This window comes from Malaclemys terrapin, chromosome 6, assembly GCF_027887155.1.
Source record: "Malaclemys terrapin pileata isolate rMalTer1 chromosome 6, rMalTer1.hap1, whole genome shotgun sequence".
Lineage (NCBI taxonomy): Eukaryota > Metazoa > Chordata > Testudines > Emydidae > Malaclemys > Malaclemys terrapin.
The window spans coordinates 43,274,725-43,301,880 of NC_071510.1; the positions used below are offsets into that span (position 1 = coordinate 43,274,725).

General features: G+C 45.5%; 1 protein-coding gene across 3 annotated transcripts; it reads left to right on the forward strand.

The window, feature by feature from the left end:
• Positions 1-7,157: 7,157 nt before the first annotated feature.
• MLANA (melan-A) lies at positions 7,158-21,034 on the forward strand. 3 transcript variants are annotated; one of them, XM_054032425.1, is made up of 6 exons: positions 7,158-7,213; positions 8,486-8,584; positions 12,275-12,371; positions 13,758-13,859; positions 19,765-19,857; positions 20,842-21,034. In XM_054032425.1, the coding sequence occupies exons 2-5, from the start codon at positions 8,511-8,513 to the stop codon at positions 19,831-19,833; spliced, it is 342 nt and encodes a 113-aa protein (XP_053888400.1). In that variant the 5' UTR covers positions 7,158-7,213; positions 8,486-8,510; the 3' UTR covers positions 19,834-19,857; positions 20,842-21,034. The 3 variants fall into 3 exon arrangements, with proteins under 3 accessions (XP_053888400.1, XP_053888399.1, XP_053888398.1); XM_054032424.1 differs by lacking the exon at positions 20,842-21,034 and having other exon boundaries at positions 19,765-19,957; XM_054032423.1 differs by lacking the exons at positions 19,765-19,857; positions 20,842-21,034 and adding an exon at positions 17,263-17,843.
• Positions 21,035-27,156: the final 6,122 nt, after the last annotated feature.

A 27,156-nucleotide genomic window follows, 5' to 3' on the forward strand; every position in this document is an offset into this window, starting at 1 on the left:
GAGATGGGTCCCTGAAAAGGGACGCAAGAGTATGTTGGAGACAGGGAGGAAGGTAAATTGGATAATGTATCCTTTTTACTGTGCTAAGCACCCAACTGTCCAATGTAATTTCTGTTGATGCACTGTAAAAGAGAGATAGGCATGTTCCAAATGGGGATAGGGGTATTTGAATGCAAAAGATGAAATAGGGTTGGTATGTTGTCTTGACAGATATATTAAAACACCTGTTTCAAAGTCACTGAAGACTGCTGAGAAGGACCAACTACAGACAATGCCAGTGGACAGTGTTTAGAAGACCTCTGCTCATAGTAGGGTCTGTACCATGTTTGAGGCTTAAACTGTTTCCTCTTTGCTACAGAAGTGTAAACACCCAGCAAACAAAGGGTTGCAGGAGTATCTTTCAACATGTGCATCATGTTGTTGGTCTTCTGAGAGAACAGTGTAGCACCTTCACATGGTAAATAGTCTATTGCAGCAGTTCTCAAACTGTGGGTTGGGACCCCAAAGTGGGTCACAACCCCATTTTAATGGGGTCACCAGGGCTGGCGTTAAGCTTGATGAAGCCCGAGCCCCACCGCCTGGGGTCAAAGCCCGAGGGCTTCAGCTCTGGGTAGTGGGCCTCAGGTTACAGGCCCCCCACCTGGAGCTGAAGCCCTTGTGCTTGGACTTTGGCCCCCCACACCCAGGGCAATGGGACTCAGGCTTCAGACCCCCTCCTAAGGTCATGTAGTAATTTTTGTTGTCAGAAGGGGGTCACAGTGCAATGAAGTTTGAGAATCCCTACTCTATTGTATTTTGCAGCAGTCTTGGAATGCTGAAGGCCGGAAACTAAGAAGAGAATCTCATTGAAATGTGATGCAGTATCTGACATGTCAATCACTTAAAACTGCTTCGAGAGACATGCAAATAGTGAGATGACCTTTTGAGGGAATGGCCAAGAATTGATCTTCATATTTCTTGGGCAGTTTGTTAGTGAATTTTGAAATTGCTGACTAGTTAATAAAAAGTATATTTTGACAACTATGCCAGATAATTTGATACTCTAATTGTGGTAATGCCTTTCTGCTGTACACATCCAATCTCTGATAATATTTATCTTTCAGGGTAGCTTTAGAGTGAGGCTGCCTCAAATGCTTATTAGCTACTCTGACCACTAAGAAGTTTGGAATGGGAAAGGTAAAGAAATACTCAAAGTCTTGCTGAGGAACTTGGTAGCATCTGTCCACCCATTTGGCAGTGGGTGGGATGGAGGCAGGTATCTGCCAAAGGGTCTTCATAGCTTCCAGTAAGGCATCATTAATGGGAAGGGCAACTCTTGCAGGAGCAGGAGTTTGCAATATGTCTATTAATTTGTGCAGATTGTCTGGCACAAGTTCTGCTTGTATTCCCAAAGACACTGCTACTGTCCTAACCACCTTACCTTAGACCTTCGTTTATCCTGTGCCACCTGGGGCACTCCAGTTCCTCAACTGACTGTGACCATTCACTAGTTGTGGTACTTTGTTCACCAGGTGATGGCAGCACATTCAATATCTTCTGTCACTGCCTTTGGCCAGTTCTTCCTTGGCCTTCCTCACTTCTCTTTCCTGCCTTGGGTACCCACTTTAATGCTTGTTTAGTAGGTCTCCCATCTTTCATATGATGTACACATCCCAACTGCCTGTGCCTTCTTTCTTTGATGATATTTTTCTAACATTTGTTTTGTCTTTCCATGAAATGTGTAATATCTTCCTCAGCCTACTGTGATGGGCAGCCTCCAGTCTCCCTTGTTAGCCACTGTCATTGGCCAAGTCTCTGCTCCATACAGTAGTATGCTCACTATAATGGTATGATCTGACCTTTGGTTTAGTACGGAGACCTCTGTTTGGCCAGATGCTGTTCATCCTTCCAAAAAATGGTGTTTGCTTTTCCTAATCTTGTATGAATCTCTTTATTGCAGGCACCTTCAAATTTATCATATTCCCTAGTAGCAGAACTCTTCTACCTATTCATTTTCTCCCCCCTGCCCCAAATACACTTTTGGATCTGTTGTCCTGTTTCCTACCTTCATAATCTTGATTTTCTCTGCATTTACTTTCAATTCAAGTCTTGCTGCATCCTGTTCTACCTATAAAGTAAGGGCAATCATCCCATTCCATGTCACTTAGTAAAGCAAATGTCATCAGCAAAGACAATGAGAGCCTGAAAAACTTAAAAATCCTCAGGAAGAAGCAATGGGAACTCTGGAGACAGCCTCAGCCAGAGAAAAGGAAGAGAAACTGGGGGTGGAGGGACATCTACAGGTCCCTCCCCAGTCTCCTCTACTGGAATACACAGAAGAAAAGAGGGAAACTGTGAGACTAGATGTGGGTCATCTCTGGGCACTACAGGGACAGGAGGAGATGACTTTATCCTGGATTTAGTCACTAATGGAGGCCTAGACATTCTAGAAGCAGGCCAACAAGCCCAATAAGGCTAGGGAGCACAGTCCCATAGTGGAGGGCACCAAACTGAAACATCCTTAGAATAAAGACCTTGCTCTAGAGTTTGGGCATCTCTAGAATGTTGACAGTATGGAGACCTAAATGACCTTGTTGGAGATATGGGTTTGCCATGGTGAGAGTAAGAAGAGAAGCTATAACTCTTCTCAGAAAAATGAGGAGTCCCAGTAGGCATCGGGGAGTGCCAGTGGAGCTGATGCTGCATATATCGATGAAGTGGATGGAATTGTTGGTGCTGTGGTAACTGTAGTTGCCGGTGCCTCTGATAGTGAACAGAAAATCCAACAAATGATAGTCCAGGAGAGGGAGAGACAGAAGGTATTTTGCTGTGAAGAATGCCTGCAACATCAGTGGCCCAATAGCAGAGCAAGTGTTCAGCCACTAAAGCTAGCACTGCTTACAACCAGACCTCTCCTTAGCACCGGAGGAGCTTTCAGAGCTTTTTTTGTCAGGGAACTTCAAATGTTGATCAGTTTCCGAGGACAAAGAAGGTTTTGAGGAGGCCACTGGAGATGAAGACAAACAACATTTCTCACCTGTTTTTGGCTTAGAAACTGGGACAGCCAGAGGGGCACTTCTCATGGACAAACTCTCCACTGTCTCGTGGTTGGGGGTGGTCTCTGAAGAGACACACATTGTCTTCTCAAGACGACGTTCCTTGAAGTGGAAATCCCTCTTCTTTTTTTGTTCTTGTCGGGAAGGAGGCACAAATAGGATATTTGTCCCTTACATGCTCCTCACCTAAGCAGATTAGGCAACGTTTCTGCCTGTCGCTCACAGGGATCATGGCCCTGCATGTGGCATGCTGTTTGAAACCTGGGGATTTCTGCATATTAACCCCACTAAATACTAACTAGCTTACTCTAACTATATACAGATGGAGAATTTATCTAAGGCTGGCTAGTGGAGTGATGAGGAGCTCCAAATCTCACCATGGGCAGCAAGGTGGAACTGAAATGGAGGCAGTGATCTTGCCCTGTTTACGTCCTCAGCTTGGTGCACAAAGGAGCAGGAGCACATGCATTGCCTTCTGACACGGTTGGGAAAAAAGTTTCCAAGTCAATGCATATACACCTACATTTCAGGTGTCATCAGCATTGCATAGGCACCAGAATCCATACCCACTCAGTAAGGCCTCAGTCCTGTATGGGGAGCTGCCCTAATCTAATATTAGCTAGCTATCAGTTGTGGATTGCTGTAGCACAATGCACTTCAACCGTGCCCCTCTTCACTCTTTACATATCCCTATGCTGGAAGCTGCAGTGAGGTGCCGCAGGATCTGGCTATGATAGCACAATATCCGCTGAAGATTCCCCCACCCCTGGGAAGCGGGATCCTTAGTTGGGGGAGATCTGGCTGCTTTTTTGGCCCCTTTGTGGCAGCCAAGTAGCACCAAGGGACCAGACTGTAGCCAAGGATCTGTCCCTATTTTTTCTAACATCAATGAAACTCTTCTGGTAGGGACAGACTAATGGTAAATAAGCTTTGTATAATTAACAACTCTATCCTGCATGGTGCTGGGGAGCGCTTCCTTGGAGAGTCCAAGTCCCCTGAGTTTGCACTGGAATTACTGTTTGTCAAGCACACTCAGCACCTCACAGGAGGCACCAAACACCTTGCATTATCAGGTCCCAAGTAAACATTCCTATTTCTTCCTTACCTTGTTATGGACCTTAAGTTTCAATGAAAGCACAAACAAAAAATCACAAGACCTCATCCTAGAGAGATGAAATGACACTACCACACAACAAAGACAATGGGCCCACTGTTTAAAAGGTCAGGCACCTTTTCAGTGACACAGAAAGCATTCATTCTCCACCTATGGATGGTCAGGATTTGGCAGACTCTCAATAGTTTGCCAGAGGCTAATGGATGGCAAAGAAGGTCTGGATTGTTCTGTCTTCTGAACATATTTTTAAATGTTTCTTTCTAAAATGTGATCAGCAGAGAGCTGAATCTCTAGCTCATAGAATGTCTTTAGAAATGTAATGTAGCTGGGGAGGTGGCCCTTCTGGGCAAAACTCACTCAAGTTGTGGGTCTCTGCTGGTACATTTCTGCCGCACCGAGGAGGTCCAGCATAGTGGTGACTTCAGTCCTTTCAGGTTGTTCAAAAGGTAATCAGGAACAAAAACCACTACTCAAAACTGTGGTCATCCCACAGGCCTTCAATAGGGCCCTTCCCTTCTATTCAGCACTTGTTTCCAAAACAATCTGTGCTTCACCTGGTTCTCTTCTGATTCTGGTTGTCCCTTCCAGGATGGATGTCTGGCTGGCCAGTGAGTGCCATCTCAGGGCTGCAACCAGGCTTCTCTTCCACCATGAGACACACGGAGCTGTGTCCTCCCTACTCGTCAACCCTGAACAGGGCTAGGCCCTTTCCTTTTATCTCTTCTCCCCACATTTGAAGTTGGATACAGATGTAGCAGAGCAAGGCAATAGAACATAAGAACGGCTGTACCGGGTCAGACCAAAGGTCCATCTAGTCTAGTATCCTGTCTACCGACAGTGGCCAATGCCAGGTGCCCCAGAGGGAGTGGCCCAACAGGCAATGATCAAGTGATCTCTCTCCTGGCATCTATCTCCATCCTCTGACAAACAGAGGCTAGGGACACCATTCCTTACCCATCTTGGCTAATAGCCATTAATGGACTTAACCACCATGAATTTATCCAATTCTCTTTTAAACGCTGTTATAGTCCTAGCCTTCAGAACCTCCTCAGGTAAGGAGTTCCACAAGTTGACTGTGCGCTGCATGAAGAAGAACTTCCTTGTATTTGTTTTAAACCTGCTGCCTATTAATTTCATTTGGTGACCCCTAGTTCTTGGATAAGGAAAAGTTATTTACTTATTCCCATAATACATTTTCTCCACATCACTCATGATTTTATATACCTCTATCATATCCCCCCTTAGTCTCCTCTTTTCCAATGGGGTCTACAGACTTTCCCTAATCCTTTCACTGCCGGGGGGAGCTTGTCAGTTTCCCTAACCCCCCCCTCCCCCGGTGGTGTAGGGCCTCTCTGCCCCAACACAGTAATGCTTACAGAGTCTGTGCTTGGTGTTTTAATGATCTCACACTGGTGAGAATTAGGAGCCAAGCCACTGAAGTCAATATGGACACAGGTTTGACAACAGCATAAATGAACATGACCTTCTGTTTCACTGTAACAACTGTTCTACCCCTCGACCACAGCATTATGCCTCTGTGTTATAAGACATTATTTGCACATTTTTCCATTCATTGCTATTAACGTCAGCCCATTGGAAGCTAAAGAATTAAATCAGCTGAAATATTTCCTTTTCCACTGCCGAAGGCAAGATAAAAATACACTAGGTTGTGTTATCACATGGGTTTTTCCATGAATACTGGACTGTTGGCACTGATGAAGAAAAATTATATCTGTTATTTAGCCTCCTTCTCCTAGCAGTGAAACATTTGTTCAAGGGTGGAGAAAATCCATATAAAGAATTATATGAAATCTGCCATTATATAAAGTTGGGGAGTGTGAAAGATCGAATCTGAGGCCTTACAAACTTGATATTAGCTCTTTAATGCTATACACAGATCTAAAACCTGATCCTGCAATCCTTTCACATTCAAAACACACAGGAGTACAAGTGTAATAATGCAGAGGAACCACTGCCAGATCAGATAATTATATAGCAGACATTTATTCAAAAGGGGCCGATTCTGCTCTTAGTTACTGTGTGACCCCACTGGATTTGTTTTATTGTCATGGCTCCAGCAAAGAGGATTTTTTAAGTCCCATGGGATAATGGAAAGCAGAATTCAGCCCAATGAGTAGAAAAGATTAAACAAATAAGGTCCTGTCCAGACTGGGAGCAGAACCATGCTAGCTTCGAATGTTTGCCCAGAAGAAAGATGTGTTCCAAAAATAATAAGTCCTAAACACGCTAGTGACTATATTAGGAAAAATCCAGTACACTGGTGCCAACAGTGGAGGAAGTTGTAGTGTAGACAAAGTTCATGTGTTTTTAACCACCATTTTATCTAATAAGGCAAAAACGGGGGGGCGGGGGGGTGAGGGAGACAACACACACCCCAGAAGTAGTGTCTTGCTCTCCTGAACCCCTCACTAACTAAATCATAGTGTAGTAGTTATGGCTTAAGTGGTTTCTTTTTACTAGAGCGCTTGCTTACTTGCCAGTATCAAATGAGCTACATTGGTGGTAAGGGCTCTTTACACTGGTATAACTGCATACACATGAGGGATTTGCACCTATTTATATCAGTTTATAAACTGATATGGCTATAGTGGTCCAAAAACTGCATGTAGATAAACTTTCAATTAAACTGGTGCAAAAACTGTGTGTAGACAAGCACTAACTCAGAAACAAAAGCAATATAAACAGTTTTAAACAGGTACAAGTGTGTCCGTACTCTGAGTTTTCACTGGTTTAGGTAAATTGGTGCAAAACCGGTGTGCGGCTCAGCCCTATGCAGTGTATGGGAGAGCATGGAAAAGTAATAGATTGTGTAGCTGTTTACTGAAAAGAATGGGGGGGTGGGGAGAAGAGAGAAGAAAGGGAAAAAACTGTCTCTCTGCTTAGCCTCTTTCATGCTAATTAAAGAAATCAAAGGCAGCACCATTTGGAATTCAAACTCGTGATAGTCATGAGTGTAGAGACCAAAAAAAAAGGATTAAGTGCTAGAGAAAAAAGCTGCATATGCCTCCACCTAGCAGGCAGAGAGTGTGGGTCTGTGAAGAAGGTAAGGCTTGCATTATTCTGCTAGAATTTCCCTGCGTTATTTTAAAACTAAGTTCAGAAGAGGTTTACTAGCTCATTCTGAATTCTCTGAAAAAGAGTTATTTAATTAGGCCTGATTTCTTTTTAAAAAGAGCCATTTTGTCTTAATTGAATTTGGTGATATACAGTAGAATTTGCTCTTGTGCTATTTAACTGAAACCAATGTATTTACTTATGTCTTTTTCTATGGTTGTGTCAGATAAATTAGGTTTGAACTGTTCTGTCTGATCAGATTTGGATGGTTAAGTTCCTGAGGGAACTTAAACTAATGGCAATTAAGCATGCACAGATAGCACATGTAAATTGGCGCAGCTCTCTCCAAGTCAATGAAGCTGTGCCAGTTTATGCTAGGTAAGGGGCTTATCTAGATAGACACCACTACAGTGGCTGTAGCACCTACTGAAGACACTACCTGCATTGACAGGAGGGGTTCTCCTGCCAGCAAAGGTAATCCATCTTCCCTACAGGCAGGCTAGGTCAACAGGAAAATTCTTCCATCTGCCTAGTGCTGTCTACAGCGGGGATTAGGTAGATTTAACTGTGACACTTGGGGTCTGGATTTTTCACATAATTATACTGACCTTATTTCCTAGTGTAGATCAGGCCTAAGTATCTGGCTTTTGGTGTTTAAAGGGAATAGAAACAAACACTGTAAGTAAAATATTCACCTTCTTTTTCATCTACTTCTCCCCTATCTCACTCTTAGATAAAGGGCATTATTAAGAGACCCATTTAGAGAACAGGAATAATCTGTTAGAGCCAATCATTTGGTCATATGAATTTACCAAAAACGTATGAGTGGTCTAAAGCACAGAGGTCTCCTCCTACATTGTCTTCAGGGCTGGTTTCAAAATACAGTGGATTCACCTTAGGTTGAAAGGAAAACCTATTCTCCTTGAGAAATTTCACTTCAGAAACCTGCAAATGTTTAACATCTAAAGAGAATAAGTCAAATCCTTCTTTCAGTCACAGTAGTGCAAACCCAGAGTAGCTCGACTAAAGTTTGTGGAGTTATAACTTTGGGTTTGCATCAGTATGGCAGTGTAACTGACAGCTGAATTTGATCCAATGTGTTTTGTTTTTGTTAAGTTACCACAGCCTTGTGTGTAAATAGATCTACTTTTTTCTAAAAATGTTTAAAAGAAACCCAAACCCTCTTTCTTCTGATAATGGAAATGGTGATAATATATTATGCCTTAGGAGTACTGTAATGGATTACTCTTTGTCCTTGTAGGTGTGACCAAAATCAGTCCTACAAAATGCCCAAAGGAGATCGCCAAACAGATGGCATCTTCAGCAGAGGAAAGCAATATACTTATCTTGCAGCAGAAGAGTAAGTATAAAACAAAACCATGACAGCATCAAAGCTAGTGAAAAGAATTACATTCAAATTCAGATATGTGGCACTCTCTAAAAGTCTGTTTATAAATGACTCAACAGAGAAGTTTTCCTCCATCCTGGGAACAGAATTTTACAAAGTAGGATTTTTCTTCTTTGTTGCAACCAAGGAAACAGAACCCAAGAAAAATTAATCAGAATTTTTGTGTTTGGGGAAAGTAAAGTCTATCTATTTTGTAGTTTTCTATAGCATCTATCACTTCAGTATCATAAGAAGCACTTGACAGTTAAATAAATTCTGTATGGCAGAATCTAAAAGCGGTTTTACCAGAGGAGGAAAGAGTAAACAAAATCAATGGCAGTTTCAAAACTGCATTGTTAATTCAGCTGACCACAAGCATTAAAATTAATGATTTTTGTAATAAAAGATTTACACTTATTGGTGCTTATTTAGCATCATTCATCTGAGGAAGCTGCACTGAATTTGACTGCTGTCTCTGAAAAAGGGCTGCTGTCTGCATCCACGTGTCATAAGAACTTCAAAGGGGGCATCATCTGACCAAAAAGTGAGTGGTATTAGCCAAAACCCATGGTAAACAGCAACATATCTCCCCAAACAGGAGAAGACTGAGGCTTGGTCTATACAACCAATGTATGTTGGTATAACTACATAGCTCAGGAGTGTGGAAAAGCCACGCCGACAGACATGGTTCTACCAACCTGGCCCCCAGCGTAGACAGTGCTATGTTGATGGGAGCACTTCTCTTGTCGACATAGCTACTGCCTCTCGGGGGGACAGAATACCTACGCTGATGGAGAAGCTCTCCTGTCCGCATAGGTAGCATCTTCACTAAGTGCTGCAGCGGTGCTGCTGCAGTGCTGCAAGTGTAGACAAGCCCTTATAATGCTGCACGAAAGCGAGTCTACATAAATTGGCACCAGGTGAGACTAACCCTAAGCCAAACTAATGAGAGAGATTTAGCTTTGACACATAAAGACTTTAATTATTTGGGTCCTGATTACTTGAGAGGTTAACTTGCCACGGGTGTGGTACGAGTGCAGTTGGTACCTTCTAAGGTCCTGGACATAACAGCCCCCTTCTGGGTCTGTGGAACTTGCTCCCCATCTTGGCTTATCAGAGTCACCAGATTTGGTGACTTGTACCTCATGCTGCAAGATGCACCTGTTTTCCCACATTTCACCTGGAGAGCAGAGAAGGATGGGGGGGGGGGAGAGGGAATTCCCAAGCTCTGCCCCAAATAGCTTGATCCCCTAAAAGGGAAAGTCAACTAACCTAGTCTCAGCACTCATTCCGAGTCAAATGTACCTACATCCGGCCATGGTGACTCAGCTCGATCTAGCTGCAATGAAAGTAGCATCAAATGAAGCATCACACAGTTATGAAGTGGATTATAGTGGGGGTGAGAAGGTGAAGAGGACCTAGTATTTCAGCTCAAAGAGAGGGAAAATAAAGAATGACTCTCTCTCCAGGTCCATTTGGAGCATTCAGGCTATGAACATTGACATTGACTCAATTTTTAGTACCACCGTTGCACTGATCTTCTCTGCAGAGAAGGCCAGATTCACTTGTCTATCTATAGAGCCTGGACAGGAGGGGTAGTGTCAGCGGAGATGGGATAACAGGCAGAGAATCAATAGACGCATCAACCTTTAGAGTGATAAAAATCCTCTCAGGCCCCCTTGGGGGAGACAGGGTAACAGACACAGCATGAGAATTGTGCATGGGGAGATGGAGCTGGGGGCAGAGGAGACAGAGAGGGAGCAGTGGCGAAGGCTCTGGCCTTGGTAACTTGAAATTGAGATGGGGGGGGAAAGATCGCCAGAATCAGAAAATACTGGCAGCTGCTGGAGGAAGGGTGCGTGGCTTCCCTGAGCAGAGATTACTAGACACAGGAGCAAAGCCAGCAGAGCCATCTCAGATCCTGGCATGACTGTGCAGCTGCAGGGAAACTGCTGTGCAGAGCTGCAAGGAAAAGCAGCAAGCTGTTGCCTGCCTTGTCATGCAGACCAACATGTCACCAGCCAGGTGAGAGTGCCCTGTCAGAAGAAGGAGAGAGAGTTAACAGGACCTTCCAGAATTTGACACCCTGAGACAGGGCCGGCTCCAGCATTTCTGCCGCCCCAAGCAAAAAAAAAAAAAAACCCTGCGATCAGCGGCGGCAGTTCAGCGGCAGGTCCTTCGCTCCTAGAGGGAGTGAGAGACCTGCTGCCCCCGAATTGCCGCAGGTGCTGCCCCTCTCCCCTGGCCGCCCCAAGCACCTGCTTGTTATGCTGGTGCCTGGAGCCGGCCCTGCCCTGAGAGCTGGGAAAGCTTGCTGGTTCCAAAGGGCTGAAGGCCCCCAACAGTCTCTGCAAGCAGGAAGCTCAGACACAAAGCTGGCTGCTCTAGTTTCCACACCCACGATCTCTGTTCACTTCCATGTCCAACTTCTTAGCAATAGAAAACAGGAAGGAAAAGAAAGACTATCTTTCTCCCCCCTCCCCTCCAAGCGGAAACAGTGGGACAGAACAGGGGAACCAAAGTGAGTGTTCCATGCTTCTAAATAGAAAGAAGCATTAGAACTGGAAGGAAGAGAGAACTAACAAGGGTTTATAAAGACGGATAAAAAAAACCCCACCTCTCTCAATTCTTTTGTCTCCAGGCTTCTTTAAACGGTACTATAATCCCAACTGTCTTGAATCTCTGTCATAGACTAGGAAAAGACAGATGTATGGCTACATATCTTGTTAAGCCCATGGTCCCCAAACTCAATGTAACTCAAATTCCCACCCTCTAATCACAGTCATTGTGCTTACTGTGTCATGGAACAGGATACAAGTTAGGAAGTTGTCGGTGCACAGTTTACAGTCTTACCTCTTTTCTGAAGTTGATTACTGGCTTTATAAATCATTACCCCTTTTGTCTCTGGCATTCGCTATAACATGGTAGATGTTGGACAGAGATCCCAGTGTTCTTTGCCTAAAGAGATTCAACTAATAAAAATGGGACGTATTTCTTATATAGCTTTTCCATTATGGGAATGCTCTCTTCAGGGATTGGGGTGCGTTCTATAAGTGGTGGTTCTTTGCCTCAAATAGTGGTCTCCAATGATTGCATTTTCCCCGGTTGTTGAAATGGTCAAGCTTTTGGCAAGGACTTTAGCTAGTCAGTTACAATGGGGAGGTTGGCAGGAACCAGAGACTTAGACAAGAATGTGTAGCTGCCAGCTGGAGTGGGTTGAAGCTAAGAACAAATGTTGTGTCAAATTTTGCAGAAAGGTTTTGGCCAATTCTTTTTCTATAGTTCTCTAGTCCTCAAAGGAGTTGTTTAACATGAAATTCTGAAGGTCCAAAATTCCCACAAATGAGTGGAAGTCTCATTCAGAGGGCAGGTTGTACAGTGTCCAGCAAATGAGGTTACCGTTCAATAGCTATTTTTATCTTTGATATTCACCATGTGTTGCTTCATACTCTATAGATCATCCAACCACTGCAGGATTACTCACTGCCTGGTGGTTCAAGAGCTCAACATATTAATAGTTTTATTTTTTAAAAGGCACAGTATAGTTCATTTGTGTTCTCATATAAGCCTCTTGAAATTACGGCATTCACATTTATCAGCAAACATTTGTGCTAAACACACTCACTTATGGAAAAATTCATCTAGTTTTTCGTTTTGCAACAGGGCTGCAGGTATTGGAATCCTTGTTGTGGTTCTTGCTGTTTTACTGATCATTGGCTGCTGGTATTACAAAAGGCGATGTGGCTATAAAAACCTCCAGGTAAGTGTGGCAATTCATGTTCTGGTACACCATCATTATTATTATGGTAGTGCCTAGAGGACACCACCAAGATCAGGGCACCATTGAACGAGGCACTGTACAAACACATATGAGAAAGCTTTTAAAATAAGACGGGGGGGGGGGGGGGGGAGAGAAGAGGAAACCAAGGCACAGAGAAGTGAAGTGACTTGTCGAAATAAATAAATAACCCCCCCCACACACACACAAAAACAAACAAACACCCACCTACAAACCACCACACATGATCAGTGGCAGGGCCAGGAGTAAAACCCTGTCCTGCAGACTCTCAATACAGTACCTTTTCAATTACATCATGCTGCCACTAATATATATCGAACACCCCAAGTCTGCTAAGCACTTTAAGTCAAATCAAAGACTTAGTCTCTTCCTCTAATAGTTTACATCTAAACAACAAATGGCGCGGGGATAGGGAAGGAGGATGACAAGGGTTACAATTACAAGCTTATGTGTTTAATATAGTGGTTGTACATGTGCACTGTGTTGTCCGTTTATATAAAAAGGTAACTTGCAAAGGAGGAAAATGAATTTGTGCCCTTTTGTACTTCTTTAGATTTTATTTATACATCATAAAGAGGTACTTGCTGAGCGTTTCAAAGATATTATATTTGGAGTTCTGTCTTCTCTTAGTTGAATGGGATAGTAGTTTTGAACCCTTAACAATAAGAGCTTTTCTCCAAAATATTTTACTTAAATAGGTTTTGTACAACCTGAATAAAACTCTCCTCTCATCTCAATTAATTGGAAGTTGTACGTCCTTGTGATATCATAACCCTATTACCTCTCCCCTCCAGTGGGGCATAGTGTCTTCCAGAGTACACATGACCTGAATTTCTATAGTGTTAAAAACCCACCTTCGAAAACCAAAATAAAACACTTTTCAGACTCTTTATACATCACAGAAAATGCAAAGTAATTTTTCCCCTTTAAAAGTATTATGAAAATATAATCATGATGTTTGTTGGGGGAGAAACTGGACAGAAGAAAGTGACTATGCAGGACTGAAATAGGAAAGGAAGAAGAGAGGTGAGAAGGAATGATTTTAAAAAGTGGGGGACATCAGAGGGAGAGGCATAGCAGCTGGAGGAGAACAGGATAAAACAGCAATGTGTGGGAATTGGAGACAGGTGGAAGTTAGTACATTTTTGTCCTCATTTTTGATCATCCCATGATTGGATGTCTCTGAAAAAAGAGCATGGATTGCATTAGCAGTGACAAAGCTTGCATAATGCCTACTGGCATTATGTCCACATTCTTATTGACTTTCACACTTTAAGTGATACATTTATAGTCATACTCAAGGATTCTTTTTCTGTCACTCTTACCTTTCCTTACTGTCTATTACAGAGTAAAAGCTCACATGCTGGCACTATGAGAAGGGTGGCAGGTGAAGATGCCCCACTGGATTGCAAAGCACTTTTACAGGAGTACAGCAACTTTAATTCTGTGGTAAGCTGAAGTCCAAGGTTTCATTTACTTACAACATTTAGGGTATGTCTACACTACGAGAGTAGTTCGATTTTACTTAAATCGAATTTTTGGAATCGATATTGCAAAGTCGAACGTGTGTGTCCTAAGGACAGTAATTCGACTTCGTGAGTCCACAGTAACGGGGAAAGCGTCGACATTGGAAGCGGTGCACTGTGGGCAGCTATCCCAGAGTTCCCGCAGTCCCCGCTGCTCATTGGAATTCTGGGTGGAGCCGCAAATGCCTTCTGGGTAAAAAAAATGTGTTGAGGGTGCTTTTGGGTAACTGTCGTCATCCGTCCATCACTCCCGCCCTCCCTCCCTGAAAGCGCCGGCGCGAAATCAGTTCGCGCACTTTTCTAGTCAGTGACAGCGCGGACGCCACAGCAGTGCGAGCATGAAGCACGCTGCGACCATCGCTGCAGTTGTGGCCGCTCTCAACGCCTCGCAGCTTATCATCCACCTTTCCCTGAGGCAGATGCAGATAAGTCAGGCGAGGAGGCTACGGCACCGCAGTGAGGGCCTGAAGTCTGAGAGTAGCACAGACCTCTCAGAAAGCACGGGACCCAGCGCCGAGGACATCACGGTGGCAATGGGTCATGTTGATGCCATGGAACGGTGATTCTGGGCCCGGGAAACAAGCACTGAGTGGTGGGACCGCATAGTGCTGCAGGTCAGGGATGAATCCCAGTGGCTGCGAAACTTTCACATGCGGAAGGGAACTTTCCTTGAACTTTGTGAGTTGCTGTCCCCTGCCCTGAAGCACAATGACACCCGGATGCGAGCAGCCCTGACTGTCCAGAAGCGAGTGGCCATAGCCCTCTGGAAGCTTGCAACGCCAGACAGCTACCGGTCAGTCGCGAACCAATTTGGCGTGGGCAAATCTACCGTGGGGGTTGTTGTGATGCAAGTAGCCAAGGCAATCGTTGATGTACTGCTGTCAAAGGTAGTGACCCTGGGAAACGTGGAGGCGATCATAGATGGCTTCGCAGCGATGGGATTCCCAAACTGCGGTGGGGCCATAGATGGAACTCACATCCCTATCCTGGCACCGGACCACCAGGCCAGCCAGTACATTAACAGAAAGGGCTACTTTTCCATGGTGCTGCAAGCACTGGTGGACCACAGGGGACGTTTTACCAACATCTACGTCGGATGGCCGGGCAAGGTTCATGACGCTCGTGTTTTCAGGAACTCTGGTCTGTTTAGACGGCTGCAGCAAGGTATTTACTTCCCGGACCACAAAATAACTGTTGGGGATGTGGAGATGCCTATAGTCATCCTCGGGGACCCAGCCTAGCCGCTAATGCCCTGGCTCATGAAGCCCTATACTGGCGCCCTGGACAGTGAAAAAGAACTCTTCAACTACCGGCTGAGCAAGTGCAGAATGGTGGTGGAGTGTGCTTTTGGCCGTCTCAAGGGGAGATGGAGAAGCTTACTGACTCGCTGTGATCTCAGCGAAACCAATATCCCCATTGTTATAGCAGCTTGCTGTGTGCTCCACAATCTCTGTGAGAGCAAGGGGGAGACCTTTATGGCGGGGTGGGAGGTTGAGGCAAATAGCCTGGCTTCTGATTACGCACAGCCAGACAGCCGGGCGATTAGAAGAGACCAGCGGGACTCGCTGTGCATCCGGGAGGCTTTGAAAGCTAGGTTCCTGAGTGAGCAGGGTAACCTGTGACTTTTAAGCTAGTGTACAGAGAAGCTGAACCTGCCCCCGTTTCTTTACCCAGTTAATGTTGACTATCCTCTCCAGTTACATACCCTCTTCACCCCCTTCCAACACACGTTTAGAAATAAAATCACTTCTACTTTGTTAATGCACACCGTTCTCTTTACTACTGTTTTCGCGGGAATGTTTTAAAACTGGGACACAGACTGTGGTGGGGAGCGGGTGTAGTGTAGTGACGCAAATGAAGCTTCTAAACTCAAGGATTGACAGGCTCCGCTGTGGTGGGCTGGTTGTTTCAACGGAGCCTGTCACCCCTCCTGATCGGGACTGTGTGTATGGGGGGGGCTATGTGACTTTGTGGCAGGGGGAGGACGGTTACAGATCCCCTGCTGCGTGGCTCTGTGATCCTGCATAAGGACCGCCGCTTAAGATCTGTAACTGCCCTCCCCCGCCACAAAGTCACAGAGCAACCCACCCCCCACCACATAACATGAAAACCTCCTCCCAGACTGACCAGGGTAACTAGGCACTGCACTGTGTATGTGCCCTGCTGCTGTACCTGCCCCCGCCTATGTACCCTGCCAAAGGTGACTGTCCTGTCCAATTACCAACCCCCTTTCCCCTCCTCCTCCAAAAGAACATGATTGAAACAGTAGTTAACAGAAACGTATTTTTTATTATCAACTACACATGGAACTGGGAGGTGAAACTTGGACGGGGGCTTGTGTCAGGCGGGAAGGAAAGAACTTGTCAAATTTTGGGGAATGAGAGCCTTCTACTACTAGAGCTCTCTGCAGGGGTGGAGTGAGAGTTAGCATGGACTCTGCCGCCCCTCCTTCTTTGGACTTTGGGTGAGGTGGGCATGGGACTTGGTGGCGGGGGAGGGCGGTTAGAGATAGACTGCAGCGGGGCTCTGTCCTCCTGCCTCCGTTCCTGCAGAACATCCACAAGGCGCCGGAGCGTGTCCGTTTGCTCCCTCAGTAGTCCAAGCAGCGTTTGAGTCGCCTGCTGGTCTTCCTGCCGCCACCTCTCCTCCCGATCCATGTTTGCTTGGTGCATTTGGGACAAGTTCTCCCGCCACTGGGTCTGCTGTGCTGCCTGGGCTCGGGAGCAGGCCATAAGCTCCGAGAACATGTCCTCCCGTGTCCTCTTCTTCTTACGCCTAATATGCGCTAGCCTCTGGGAGTGTGATGCCAGGCTAGGTTGTGAGACAGTCGCAGATGTGGCTGTGGGAATGAGAAAAAGGGAGTGAATTCCTCAGAAATATAAATGTAGTTGTGAACAAAGAACGTAGTCTTTCTCTGTGAACAAGACCATGCACAGCACCTATCACATGCGCATTCAGCACAAGGTCGAATTCTCGGCCTTCGCATTCAGTGCCTGGGGTCTTGCACAGCACATTTGAGAAGCGGGGCAGGACAACGGAATTTCTGTTGCAGGCAGACATGGTAAGCCGTAGACTTGTGGCAGCTTAAAACTTTAATATTAGCAATGGCCTCATTTCACATTGAAAGCAATGTCAGTCCCTGCTGCCAGCAATCCGGCAAGCAGGAACTCTGCCCCTGTCCCACCCCCTCGCGGCTGTCCCCGGGAACGATCCCTGTAGGCTGCCCCTCTCCCGCCTCCACCGCGTGGCTGCAAACCAGCGGTTACAGTTCTGTAAAAGAACGGGCAAGCAGTACCAACACTAACATTCCCCTACCTAATTCAAAGCAGGTCACCATGAGCGACATCACCCTCATGAGGATCTCTGACAGCGAGAAAGAGAGAATGCTTCGGGAAAGCCTCCAAAGACCAGGGCCGTATGCCGCCCTGCTGTGCAGAGCAATGATTCCCAAGTACTTGATTGTCTCGTGGCGCGGCAACGTGTCATACTACGGAGGACCCAATAAGGCCGCTCTCCCCAGGAACCTGATGCAACGGCTTTCCAATTACCTCCAGGAGAGCTTCATCGAGATGTCCCAGGAGGATTTCTGCTCTATCCCCGGACATATAGACCGCATTTTACTCTAGCTGCACTAGCAGTGACTAAACAGTAGAGTGGCTTGGGCAGAACAATCATGCAAAACCGGACATTGTTAGATTTTTTTTCAATAGTTGCACTGCCCAGGACTGAACCGTTAAGCGCCTAGGGCAAACTAATCATGAGAAACCCATTTTTGTTATTGTTAATATTCCTGTTCTGTTAAAAATAAATGTTTAGATGTTTACAACACTTACTGGCTGATCCTTCCCCAGATTCTGTGTCCGGGTTAATGGCTGGGGACGGTTGGTAGGGGATCTCTGTAAGGGTGATGAAGAGATCCTGGCTGTCGGGGAAATCAGCGTTGTGAGCGCTGTCGACTGCCTCGTCCTCCTCATCTCCTTCCTCATCTTCCCCGTCTGCTAACATGTCCGAGGAACCGGCCGTGGACAATATCCCATCCTCAGAGTCCACGGTCAGTGGTGGGGTAGTGGTGGCGGCCGCACCTAGGATGGAATGCAGTGCCTCGTAGAAACGGGATGTCTGGGGATGGGATCTGGAGCGTCCGTTTGCCTCTTTGGTCTTCTGGTAGCCTTGTCTCAGCTCCTTGATTTTCACGCGGCACTGCGTTGCATCCCGGCTGTATCCTCTCTCTGACATGTCTTTAGAGATCTTCTCGTAGATCTTTGCATTCCGTTTCTTGGAGCGCAGCTCGGAAAGCACGGACTCATCGCCCCAGATCCAAGACTTCCCGATCAGTCCATGCTGGGGCCCTCTTTCTATTCTGAGATTGCACGGCCATCACTGCTGGAGAGCTCTGCATCGTTGCCAGTGCTGCTGAGCTCGCCACGATGTCCAGACAGGAAATGAGATTCAAACTGGCCAGACAGGAAAAGGAATTCAAATTCAAATTTTCCCGGGGCTTTTCCTGTGTGGCTGGTCAGAGCATCCGAGCTCGTACTGCTGTCCAGAGTGTCAACAGAGTGGTGCACTGTGGGATAGCTCCCGGAGCTATTAGCGTCGATTTCCATCCACACCTAGCCTAATTCGACATGGCCATGTCGAATTTAGCGCTACTCCCCTCGTCGGGGAGGAGTACAGAAGTCGAATTAAAGAGACCTCTATGTCGAACTAAATAGCTTCGCGGTGTGGACGGGTGCAGGGTTAATTCGATGTAACGGCGCTAACTTTGACATAAACGCCTAGTGTAGACCAGGCCTTAGTGAACGCTGCAGTTAGTCAGTGAGATGACCCTTGGTGAAGAAGTAATGCCACACTCTTTTACCTCTGGTCAATGACATCTTCTCTGGATTTGCATTATCTAAGCTGGGTCTGCATCTTCCACATGTTGACCCAATCTGTTAAGAAAAGTACTCTTGTAATTCTTGTAATGAAAATGATTTGTGAAATCTAATATTAATAGCTTGCCTTTTAAAAATTCTCTTCTTCCTCCTTGACTTTAATGCTACTCTGATTTAGTTGCAACATGATCATTCCTATTTGATCCACTAGCTGTAATAAAATGGTTATATGCTACAATATCCTGCAATAGCAGGGTCTTCATGTCAACAACTCTACCATTTTTTATGGTGTGTGGGATTCCCTGATCGGATATTGATTGTTTGTTCTTCTGACATGCAGTACCAAAATACACATACTAGCTATTTATCGTAGCATTAATTGGGATCCTCAGCATCAATCGGCACAGAAAGATGCATTGTAACCAATAAATGCCCATTCCCCCCAAAATAGTTCAACTTCCAGAAAGTGAGTATGAATAGTTAAATATAAATACATTTAGTTGAAAGGAAAAAGGGTAATGAAATAATTTATGGTCAATATGCAATAAATATTGTTAAGTTTGAAATAAGGTATGTACTTAAATCTGCCACGACTCTAATGTTTTATTATAATCTTCCTCCCCCCCCATCCCCTTGAAAAAGCCTATCCTCACAGTACTGAACATTTATTCTTTGATAGCAGCTGCATGGACAAATGTCTCATCAATATTATGAACTCAATATTATGCACAACCAAAAAAGCAATGCTAATTTAAAAAAAAAAAATTCAGTTGGTTCAGCTGTTCTAAACTACAGTATTATTTAAGGACAACCAAGTAAACGAATGTGAAATTCTTAAGAGGAATACAGAGCCGGCTAAAAGATAATATTTCAGATTTAGTGTGGTTTGCTTGTCCCCCAATGCATTCATTCTATTTAGCATCTTCACCCCATTTTTTGTTGTTACCACAGGTACCTGATGCTCCACCAGCATATGACAAAATCTCTGCAGACCCATTGCCACCACCTTATTCACCATGATGTTGAGTCAGTCTTAAATGCCAAGTATACAAATTGCTTCTCTTCGTGCTTTTGCTTAAACTCATATGCAAGCCTAGCATTCTTTATGGGTAAACTGTAATAATAAAGTACACATTTCCATGAATAGTTGCTGACAGTTATAGCCTGGTTCAATTTACTTTTCAGCCACAGCACCAGTTCTTGTGATACTTAGATGAAGTTTAACACATTTTGGCTTTAACTTTTCATTCTGTTGGTCAGATTAATTCAACATACAAGCAGATCCACTAGCTGTAATAAAATGGTTATATGCTACAATATCCTGCAATAGCAGGGTCTTCATGTCAACAACTCTACCATTTTTATGGTGTGTGGGATTCCCTGATCGGATATTGATTGTTTGTTCTTCTGACATGCAGTACCAAAATACACATACTAGCTATTTATCGTAGCATTAATTGGGATCCTCAGCATCAATCGGCACAGAAAGATGCATTGTAACCAATAAATGCCCATTCCCCCCAAAATAGTTCAACTTCCAGAAAGTGAGTATGAATAGTTAAATATAAATACATTTAGTTGAAAGGAAAAAGGGTAATGAAATAATTTATGGTCAATATGCAATAAATATTGTTAAGTTTGAAATAAGGTATGTACTTAAATCTGCCACGACTCTAATGTTTTATTATAATCTTCCTCCCCCCCCATCCCCTTGAAAAAGCCTATCCTCACAGTACTGAACATTTATTCTTTGATAGCAGCTGCATGGACAAATGTCTCATCAATATTATGAACTCAATATTATGCACAACCAAAAAAGCAATGCTAATTTAAAAAAAAAAATTCAGTTGGTTCAGCTGTTCTAAACTACAGTATTATTTAAGGACAACCAAGTAAACGAATGTGAAATTCTTAAGAGGAATACAGAGCCGGCTAAAAGATAATATTTCAGATTTAGTGTGGTTTGCTTGTCCCCCAATGCATTCATTCTATTTAGCATCTTCACCCCATTTTTTGTTGTTACCACAGGTACCTGATGCTCCACCAGCATATGACAAAATCTCTGCAGACCCATTGCCACCACCTTATTCACCATGATGTTGAGTCAGTCTTAAATGCCAAGTATACAAATTGCTTCTCTTCGTGCTTTTGCTTAAACTCATATGCAAGCCTAGCATTCTTTATGGGTAAACTGTAATAATAAAGTACACATTTCCATGAATAGTTGCTGACAGTTATAGCCTGGTTCAATTTACTTTTCAGCCACAGCACCAGTTCTTGTGATACTTAGATGAAGTTTAACACATTTTGGCTTTAACTTTTCATTCTGTTGGTCAGATTAATTCAACATACAAGCAGATCACAAAACTGGCTATGTTATAGTCCCCATATTTCTACCAAGAATACAGGTATGCTGCAGTGTGAGAAGGGAGAGGTCTTTACTCTCCTCTTTTTTCCCCTCTTTTTTGGGGGTGGGGTGGGGGGAGGAATTTCAGATAAAGCTTTAATAAAAAAAAAATCAGCTAGAGTGGTTTTACTTCATCTAGTATTGCAAACACCAGCCATTTCTCCTACAAGCACTTTTTAAAAGCATACTAGCCATAGGGACTCAGTAGAAGCCAGAACACACACAATTGACAAAATACTGTTTTTCTGGGTTTTATCCCCATATCACCGTTTCTGCATCTGTGTTAGATGCAGCTCCTCGTTAAATTTAAAATATGAATGAGGCAAGATAGGAATTGCTGCTTAAAGTAAATAAGTTATATCTATATTACCCTATACCTGTCACTATGGTATGGTCATCATTGGACTTTTTGTTGGAAGTAGGGTGACCGGACAGCAAGTGTGAAAAATCGGGACGGGTGTGTGGGGGGGGGGGGGGAAGGGAGGGGTAATAGACATCTATATAAGAAAAAGCCCCAAATATCCGGACTGTCCCTATAAAATCGGGACATCTGGTCACCCTAGTTGGAAGTCTTACGAGAGAGGAGAAGGACTAAATAAGCATGAAGTTTGAAATACCATCTTGTCTGTAGAAATCAGATTTGAGACAAATGAGGTATTATTGGAAAACCTCATTCAGCACAGGGAGTTATGGCAGCTCATATTCCATGAAAAATACAGAGGACTTCAGTCTTCAGCACTGTCAATCTTCCACCTTTCATGTACACTAACTTCAACAGAAAATAAATGTATTAAGAGCTCTTCTCTCTCTCACACACACCACACGTATAACTAAGAGTTATGACAGTTTTAAGAAACCATCTTTTATGATGTCCTTGTCTGTAGCTAATTCATTGCCAAGCACAGTCTAGAACTAGATTTTTACTTAGAAATCAAGGCAGTTTGACAAGTTTATACATAAAAAACTGCCTTATTTGTACAGCAAGGAGCTAGCCTAAAGCTGTCTGATGTTGGGGGAAAATCACTAAAGAGGGAGATGCAATGTTGAAACAATTAGTAAAATGCCAGTGATTAAGAATCTGGTTCTTCCTTAAATGAATATGCAAATTAAAAAAGCCTTAAAACAGGAAAAGTTTTAAATCTATAGTAGATTTACCTAACATAACCTTTTGTATGGAGATACATAACCAATCCTATATTTCTATAGAAATGTATATTGTAAATGGTGTGTGGGATCAGTTAAATTAGATCCCTACGTGCTTGTGGGAACAAACTTGTATAGTAACTGACAAGTTATAACTAGCATACCTGATTTTATAATTTATTAGATATATGTTGTATTCTCCATTAATCTCCAAACTAAAATTATGCCGGACATTGGACAAATTGACTACTTATGTGAACTGTTCATTTGCATTTCTTCTAGGAAGGTGATACTTGGATTTGTTTAGCAATAAGGAAGAATGAATTAATAGAAAATACCCAAGATAGTCAGTTTACCCTGTTAGAAATATCAAGCAAAGGAAATGGTAGAATGATTAACTTAGTTGCAGGAATGAAGTTCAAAAGGTCCTGCTTGAAATGGACATAATTAAATAACTAATAACTCAGTATATTGAGACAATATCCTTTCTAAAGTTGTTAATTGCTTAAATTTTATTGTAAAAACACTCTACCAGCTCTTCTTTGTAGTCACTTGTAGCTTCATACACAAATTGAAAATGAAGCCCACTGCTTGACAGTATGCCATATACTACAATGGATGGAATTTTCTGAAGAGCTCAGCACCACAAGTGGGGCCAGATTTTCAAAAGAACTCAGCTATCATCTGGGGCAGCAGCTTTCTGCTCAGGTACACAATGGGGTGTCTCTCCCCCTTCCCGTCAACCTGCATTAGCACTGCACCCAGCCCTGTGTCTGAGGCATCAGTGAACACCATAAAGGGCTTGTCTAAGTCTGGGTTTACCAGCACCTGGCCCTTGACCAGAGCCTCCTTCAGAGGCAAGAGCCCTCTGGCACTGCTCGGTCCAGACCACCTTATCTGGCTTACCCTTCGTACACAGCGGCTATGGAGCCAAAGTGGGGCATGAACCTCCGGTAGTAGCCCGCTGTCCCAATGAAAGCCTGGACCTGCTTTTTAGTCTCTGGAGTGAGCCAATCTCTGATCACCTCCACCTGGGCTGGCTCTGGCTTTAGGCAGCCACCCCCCATTTTGTGGACCAGGTATCACACCTCTGACATCCCCACCTTGCACGTCCCAGCTTTATAGTCAGACCTGCATCCTGGAGCCGGTCCAGCACTTGTTTAACCTGGGACACATGGTCCTCCCAGGTCTGGCTAAAAACGCAGATATCAATATACACCAGGGCAAAATTCTCCATCCCCTTGAGTAACTGGTCCACCAGGCTCTGGAAGGTGGCAGGTGCCCCCTTTAGGCCAAAAGGTAGGACCAGGAACTCGTATAACCCCATAGGGGTGATAAAAGCAGATTTCAGCCAGACATCTAGATCCAAAGGTATTTGCCAGTAGCCCTTGAGGAGCTCCATAGTAGTGAGATAACGAGCCCCCCCCAGCTTGTCTAGAAGCTCATCAGGCCTAGGCATGGGGTAGACATTGAACTTGGTGATGGCATTAAGCCTCTGGTAATGCACACAAAAAACAAACAAAACAAAACAAAAAAAAACACACCACAGATTGACCCGTCCTTTCTGGGGGGGGGGGGGTTGAGGGGGGGAGAAAAAGCAACACCATGGGAGAGGCCCGAGGGCTAGATCACCCCTAAAGCCAGCATGTCCTTGACCTCGCTGTCCAGGTTCTGGGCTGTTTTCCCAGTGACCCAGACCAGGGAGCATCTTACAGGGGGGTGGGCTCCTATCTCCACCTGTTGGACAGCCAAGTTAGTGAGCCCAGGGCAGTTGGAGAACAGCTGCTGGTAGGAACCCATCACCTCTTGGGGCTCAGCCTGCTGGGCAGGGGTTAGCTGGTCTGAGAGGGGACTTGATTCCAGCTAAGGGCCAGCTCCTGTCTCAGGGAATAGATCCACAAGGGGGGTCATCTCCCTGCTCCTTCCAGTGGCCACACACAGCCAGTACCCAAATTCTCCCTGTCAAAGTATGGCTTCATCATGTTGACATGGTACACCCGGTGTCTGTGAGCCCGGTTTGACACTTTCACTACCTAGTTTACCTCATTCAGCTGCTTTATGACCTTAAAGGACCCATCCCAGGCAGCCTGTAGTTTGTTCCGTAGATGTGATGACATTGCATGTGAGTCTTACTGTCCTATACTAATACACCTCTACCTCAATATAACGCTGCCCTCAGGAGCCAAAAAATCTTACTGCATTATATTGAACTTGCTTTGATCCACCAGAGTGCGCAGCCCCGCCCCCCTGGAGCACTGCTTTACCGCGTTATATCAGAATTCGTGTTATATTGGGTCACGTTATATCGGGGTAGAGGTGTACTGTGTGTACCTTAGGTTCTCCAGTGTACTGCACCAATACTAGTGGGAATTGGGTGTGAGATTTTGCTGAGGCCCTCAGGGCAGGTGAGACTATCCAGCTATTTGCACCTATGTAACCTGAGACCCAGGAGGGTGGTGTGACCAGGTGACACCTTTGGCCTGGAAAGCGAGACAAAGGAGGAGGAGGAGGGGCATCCAGGGGGATGTTGGAGGTCAGGTGGCTGGAGGCTGGCAGTCTGCGTGGAGGGATTGGAAGAGGTGAATCCAGGGCATCTGGTCCAGGATCCCCAAGTTGGACTTGGCTGAAAGTCACTGATATCTGTAATAGCAAGCTCTGTTCCTGTTGACAAATAAACGTTCAGTTTTATGCTGGCTAAAAATCACGTCTGACTGTGGAGTTGGGGTGCAGGACCCTCTGGATTCCCCAGAAGCCCCACCTGTACGGACTCGCTGTGGGAAGTGCACGGTGTGAAAAGGGGATACTGAATGCTCCAAGGTCAGACCCAGGAAAGTTGAAGCTGTGTAAACTTCTTGCCCTGGAGACAGTATGCTCAAAGAGAGGAGGCATGCTCCCCCAGAGTCCTGAGTGGCTTTGTATGGAGTAGTTCCAGAGCATTTCCCAGTGACTCCATGACAAGGGTGGCAGTGGTGGGATCAAACTGCATGCTGTGGACAGAGCATCCTGCAGTAAGTGACTGGGGAGCAGTAAAACAAAGGGGGATTAGCAAGAGACGGGCATGCTGGAGGCTCTGAGAGGTGTAGTTCCAGGAGGCGGAAGAGCCTCCGGCTTAACCCCCGAGAGTAGACCCCCGAGAAGGGCTGTCGCACTGAAGGTGTTCCTTCCAGGGATGGTGGAGAGCTGAGAGAACACAGGCCTGTGAGTTCATGACCCTTTGGGAACAGCATGGAGATGGCCTATAACCATCTCCTTAAGTAGGACATTGTAGAGCTGTGCAGATTGAGACAGTGCGAGCGAGAGGGCTGTGCACTGGAAAATTCACCAAGGCACAGCTGATTGCCCAGTTGGAAGAGAATGATCACTCTAAGGAGCTAGTTCCTGACCCAGCTAGGGTTGCAAGAGAGGCTGGGAACAGCTAGGCAGCCCCAGGGGTCATCCCAGTTACCAACCCAACCAGGGATGCGGGAGGGGCTGAAAGCAGCCAGGCAGCCCCAGAATCCATCTACCCGACCAGCAGGGGATCTTCCCGACTGAGTTCCCCATTGGTGGAGCTGAAATGGTTGGAGTTGGAAACGGGACTGAAACTGAAAGAGCTGGAGGACCATGAGAAGGAACAGCAGGACCATGAGAGACACAGGAAGCATGAACTGGTGATGGCAGAGCTGAGAAGCAGAGACACCCCTACCGTGGTGAGTGGGGATGGGCCCAGCGTGGCTAAGCCCACAGGGAATGGATATAAAAGTGCTGCCTCAGTTTAAGGAAGGGAATGATCTAGATGCCTTACTCACTGCCTTTGAGAAGGCCTGCAATGTGCACCAAGTTGACCCTGCAGACAGGCTTCAGCATCTCCCCCCCTTACTGGGTCCCAAAGCCATAGAGATATTCAGCCAGATGGATGAGGTGGAAGCAGGGGACTATGAACTGTTCAAACAAACCCTGCTTCACAAGTTTGAGCTGACACCAGAGGCGTACAGGAAAAGGTTCTGGATCGTGCAGAAGACCCAGGGGATGACCTATTTGGAACTGGTCATGCTGATGCGGGAAATACACCTGCAAGTGGGTGAATGGGGCCGGGGCCCAGACCAAGGAGGATGCGATTGAATGAATAGGGCTGGAGCGAATATATGAACTCTGTCCCCCTGACCTGAGGACGTGGTTCGTGGACAAGAGGCGAAAGGACCTGCACCACACAGGGCTGCTGGCTGACAAGTTTGTAGACAGCAGGTCGGGATATGGAATGGAATCCCAGGGGGACAGGCCCACATCAGTGCAGAAGGGGTGGGGGGGTCCACCCAGGGGCTTCCCTAAAGGGAGTCTTGGATAAATCCCTCCTGAGATGCACAGCCAATACCAGAGCTGACTGACTGGCTCCAGGGGACCAACGGGACCTGAGGTGTAATTACTGTGGGCAGAGGGACCACAGATGGGCCTGGTGCCAAAAGCTCAGGGACAGGATGAGCAAATCAAGCCCTCAAAGGGTTAACTGTGTGGGAGCCCAACTGGAAGAGGGGCTGGCTCCCCAGGCAGGAGGGGCTGGCAGTTTAGCAATGGCCCAAGAGGGAGGAGTCTCCCAGGCCAGCTCCTTCGGGGTGGCTTGATGCTCTGGATTCAAAGTTCTGTCTACGTCTACAGGGTGGGTGTGTGGCAGCCCCTGAGGAGCGAATGCCTCATTCCCCTGGAGGTGGATGGGAAGCAGGTCACTGGGTACTGGGACACAGGCGCTGGGGTGACGCTGGCGTAGCCCGAGGTGGTGGCCCCACACTGGGTGGTGCCCAACTCCTACCTAACCCCGA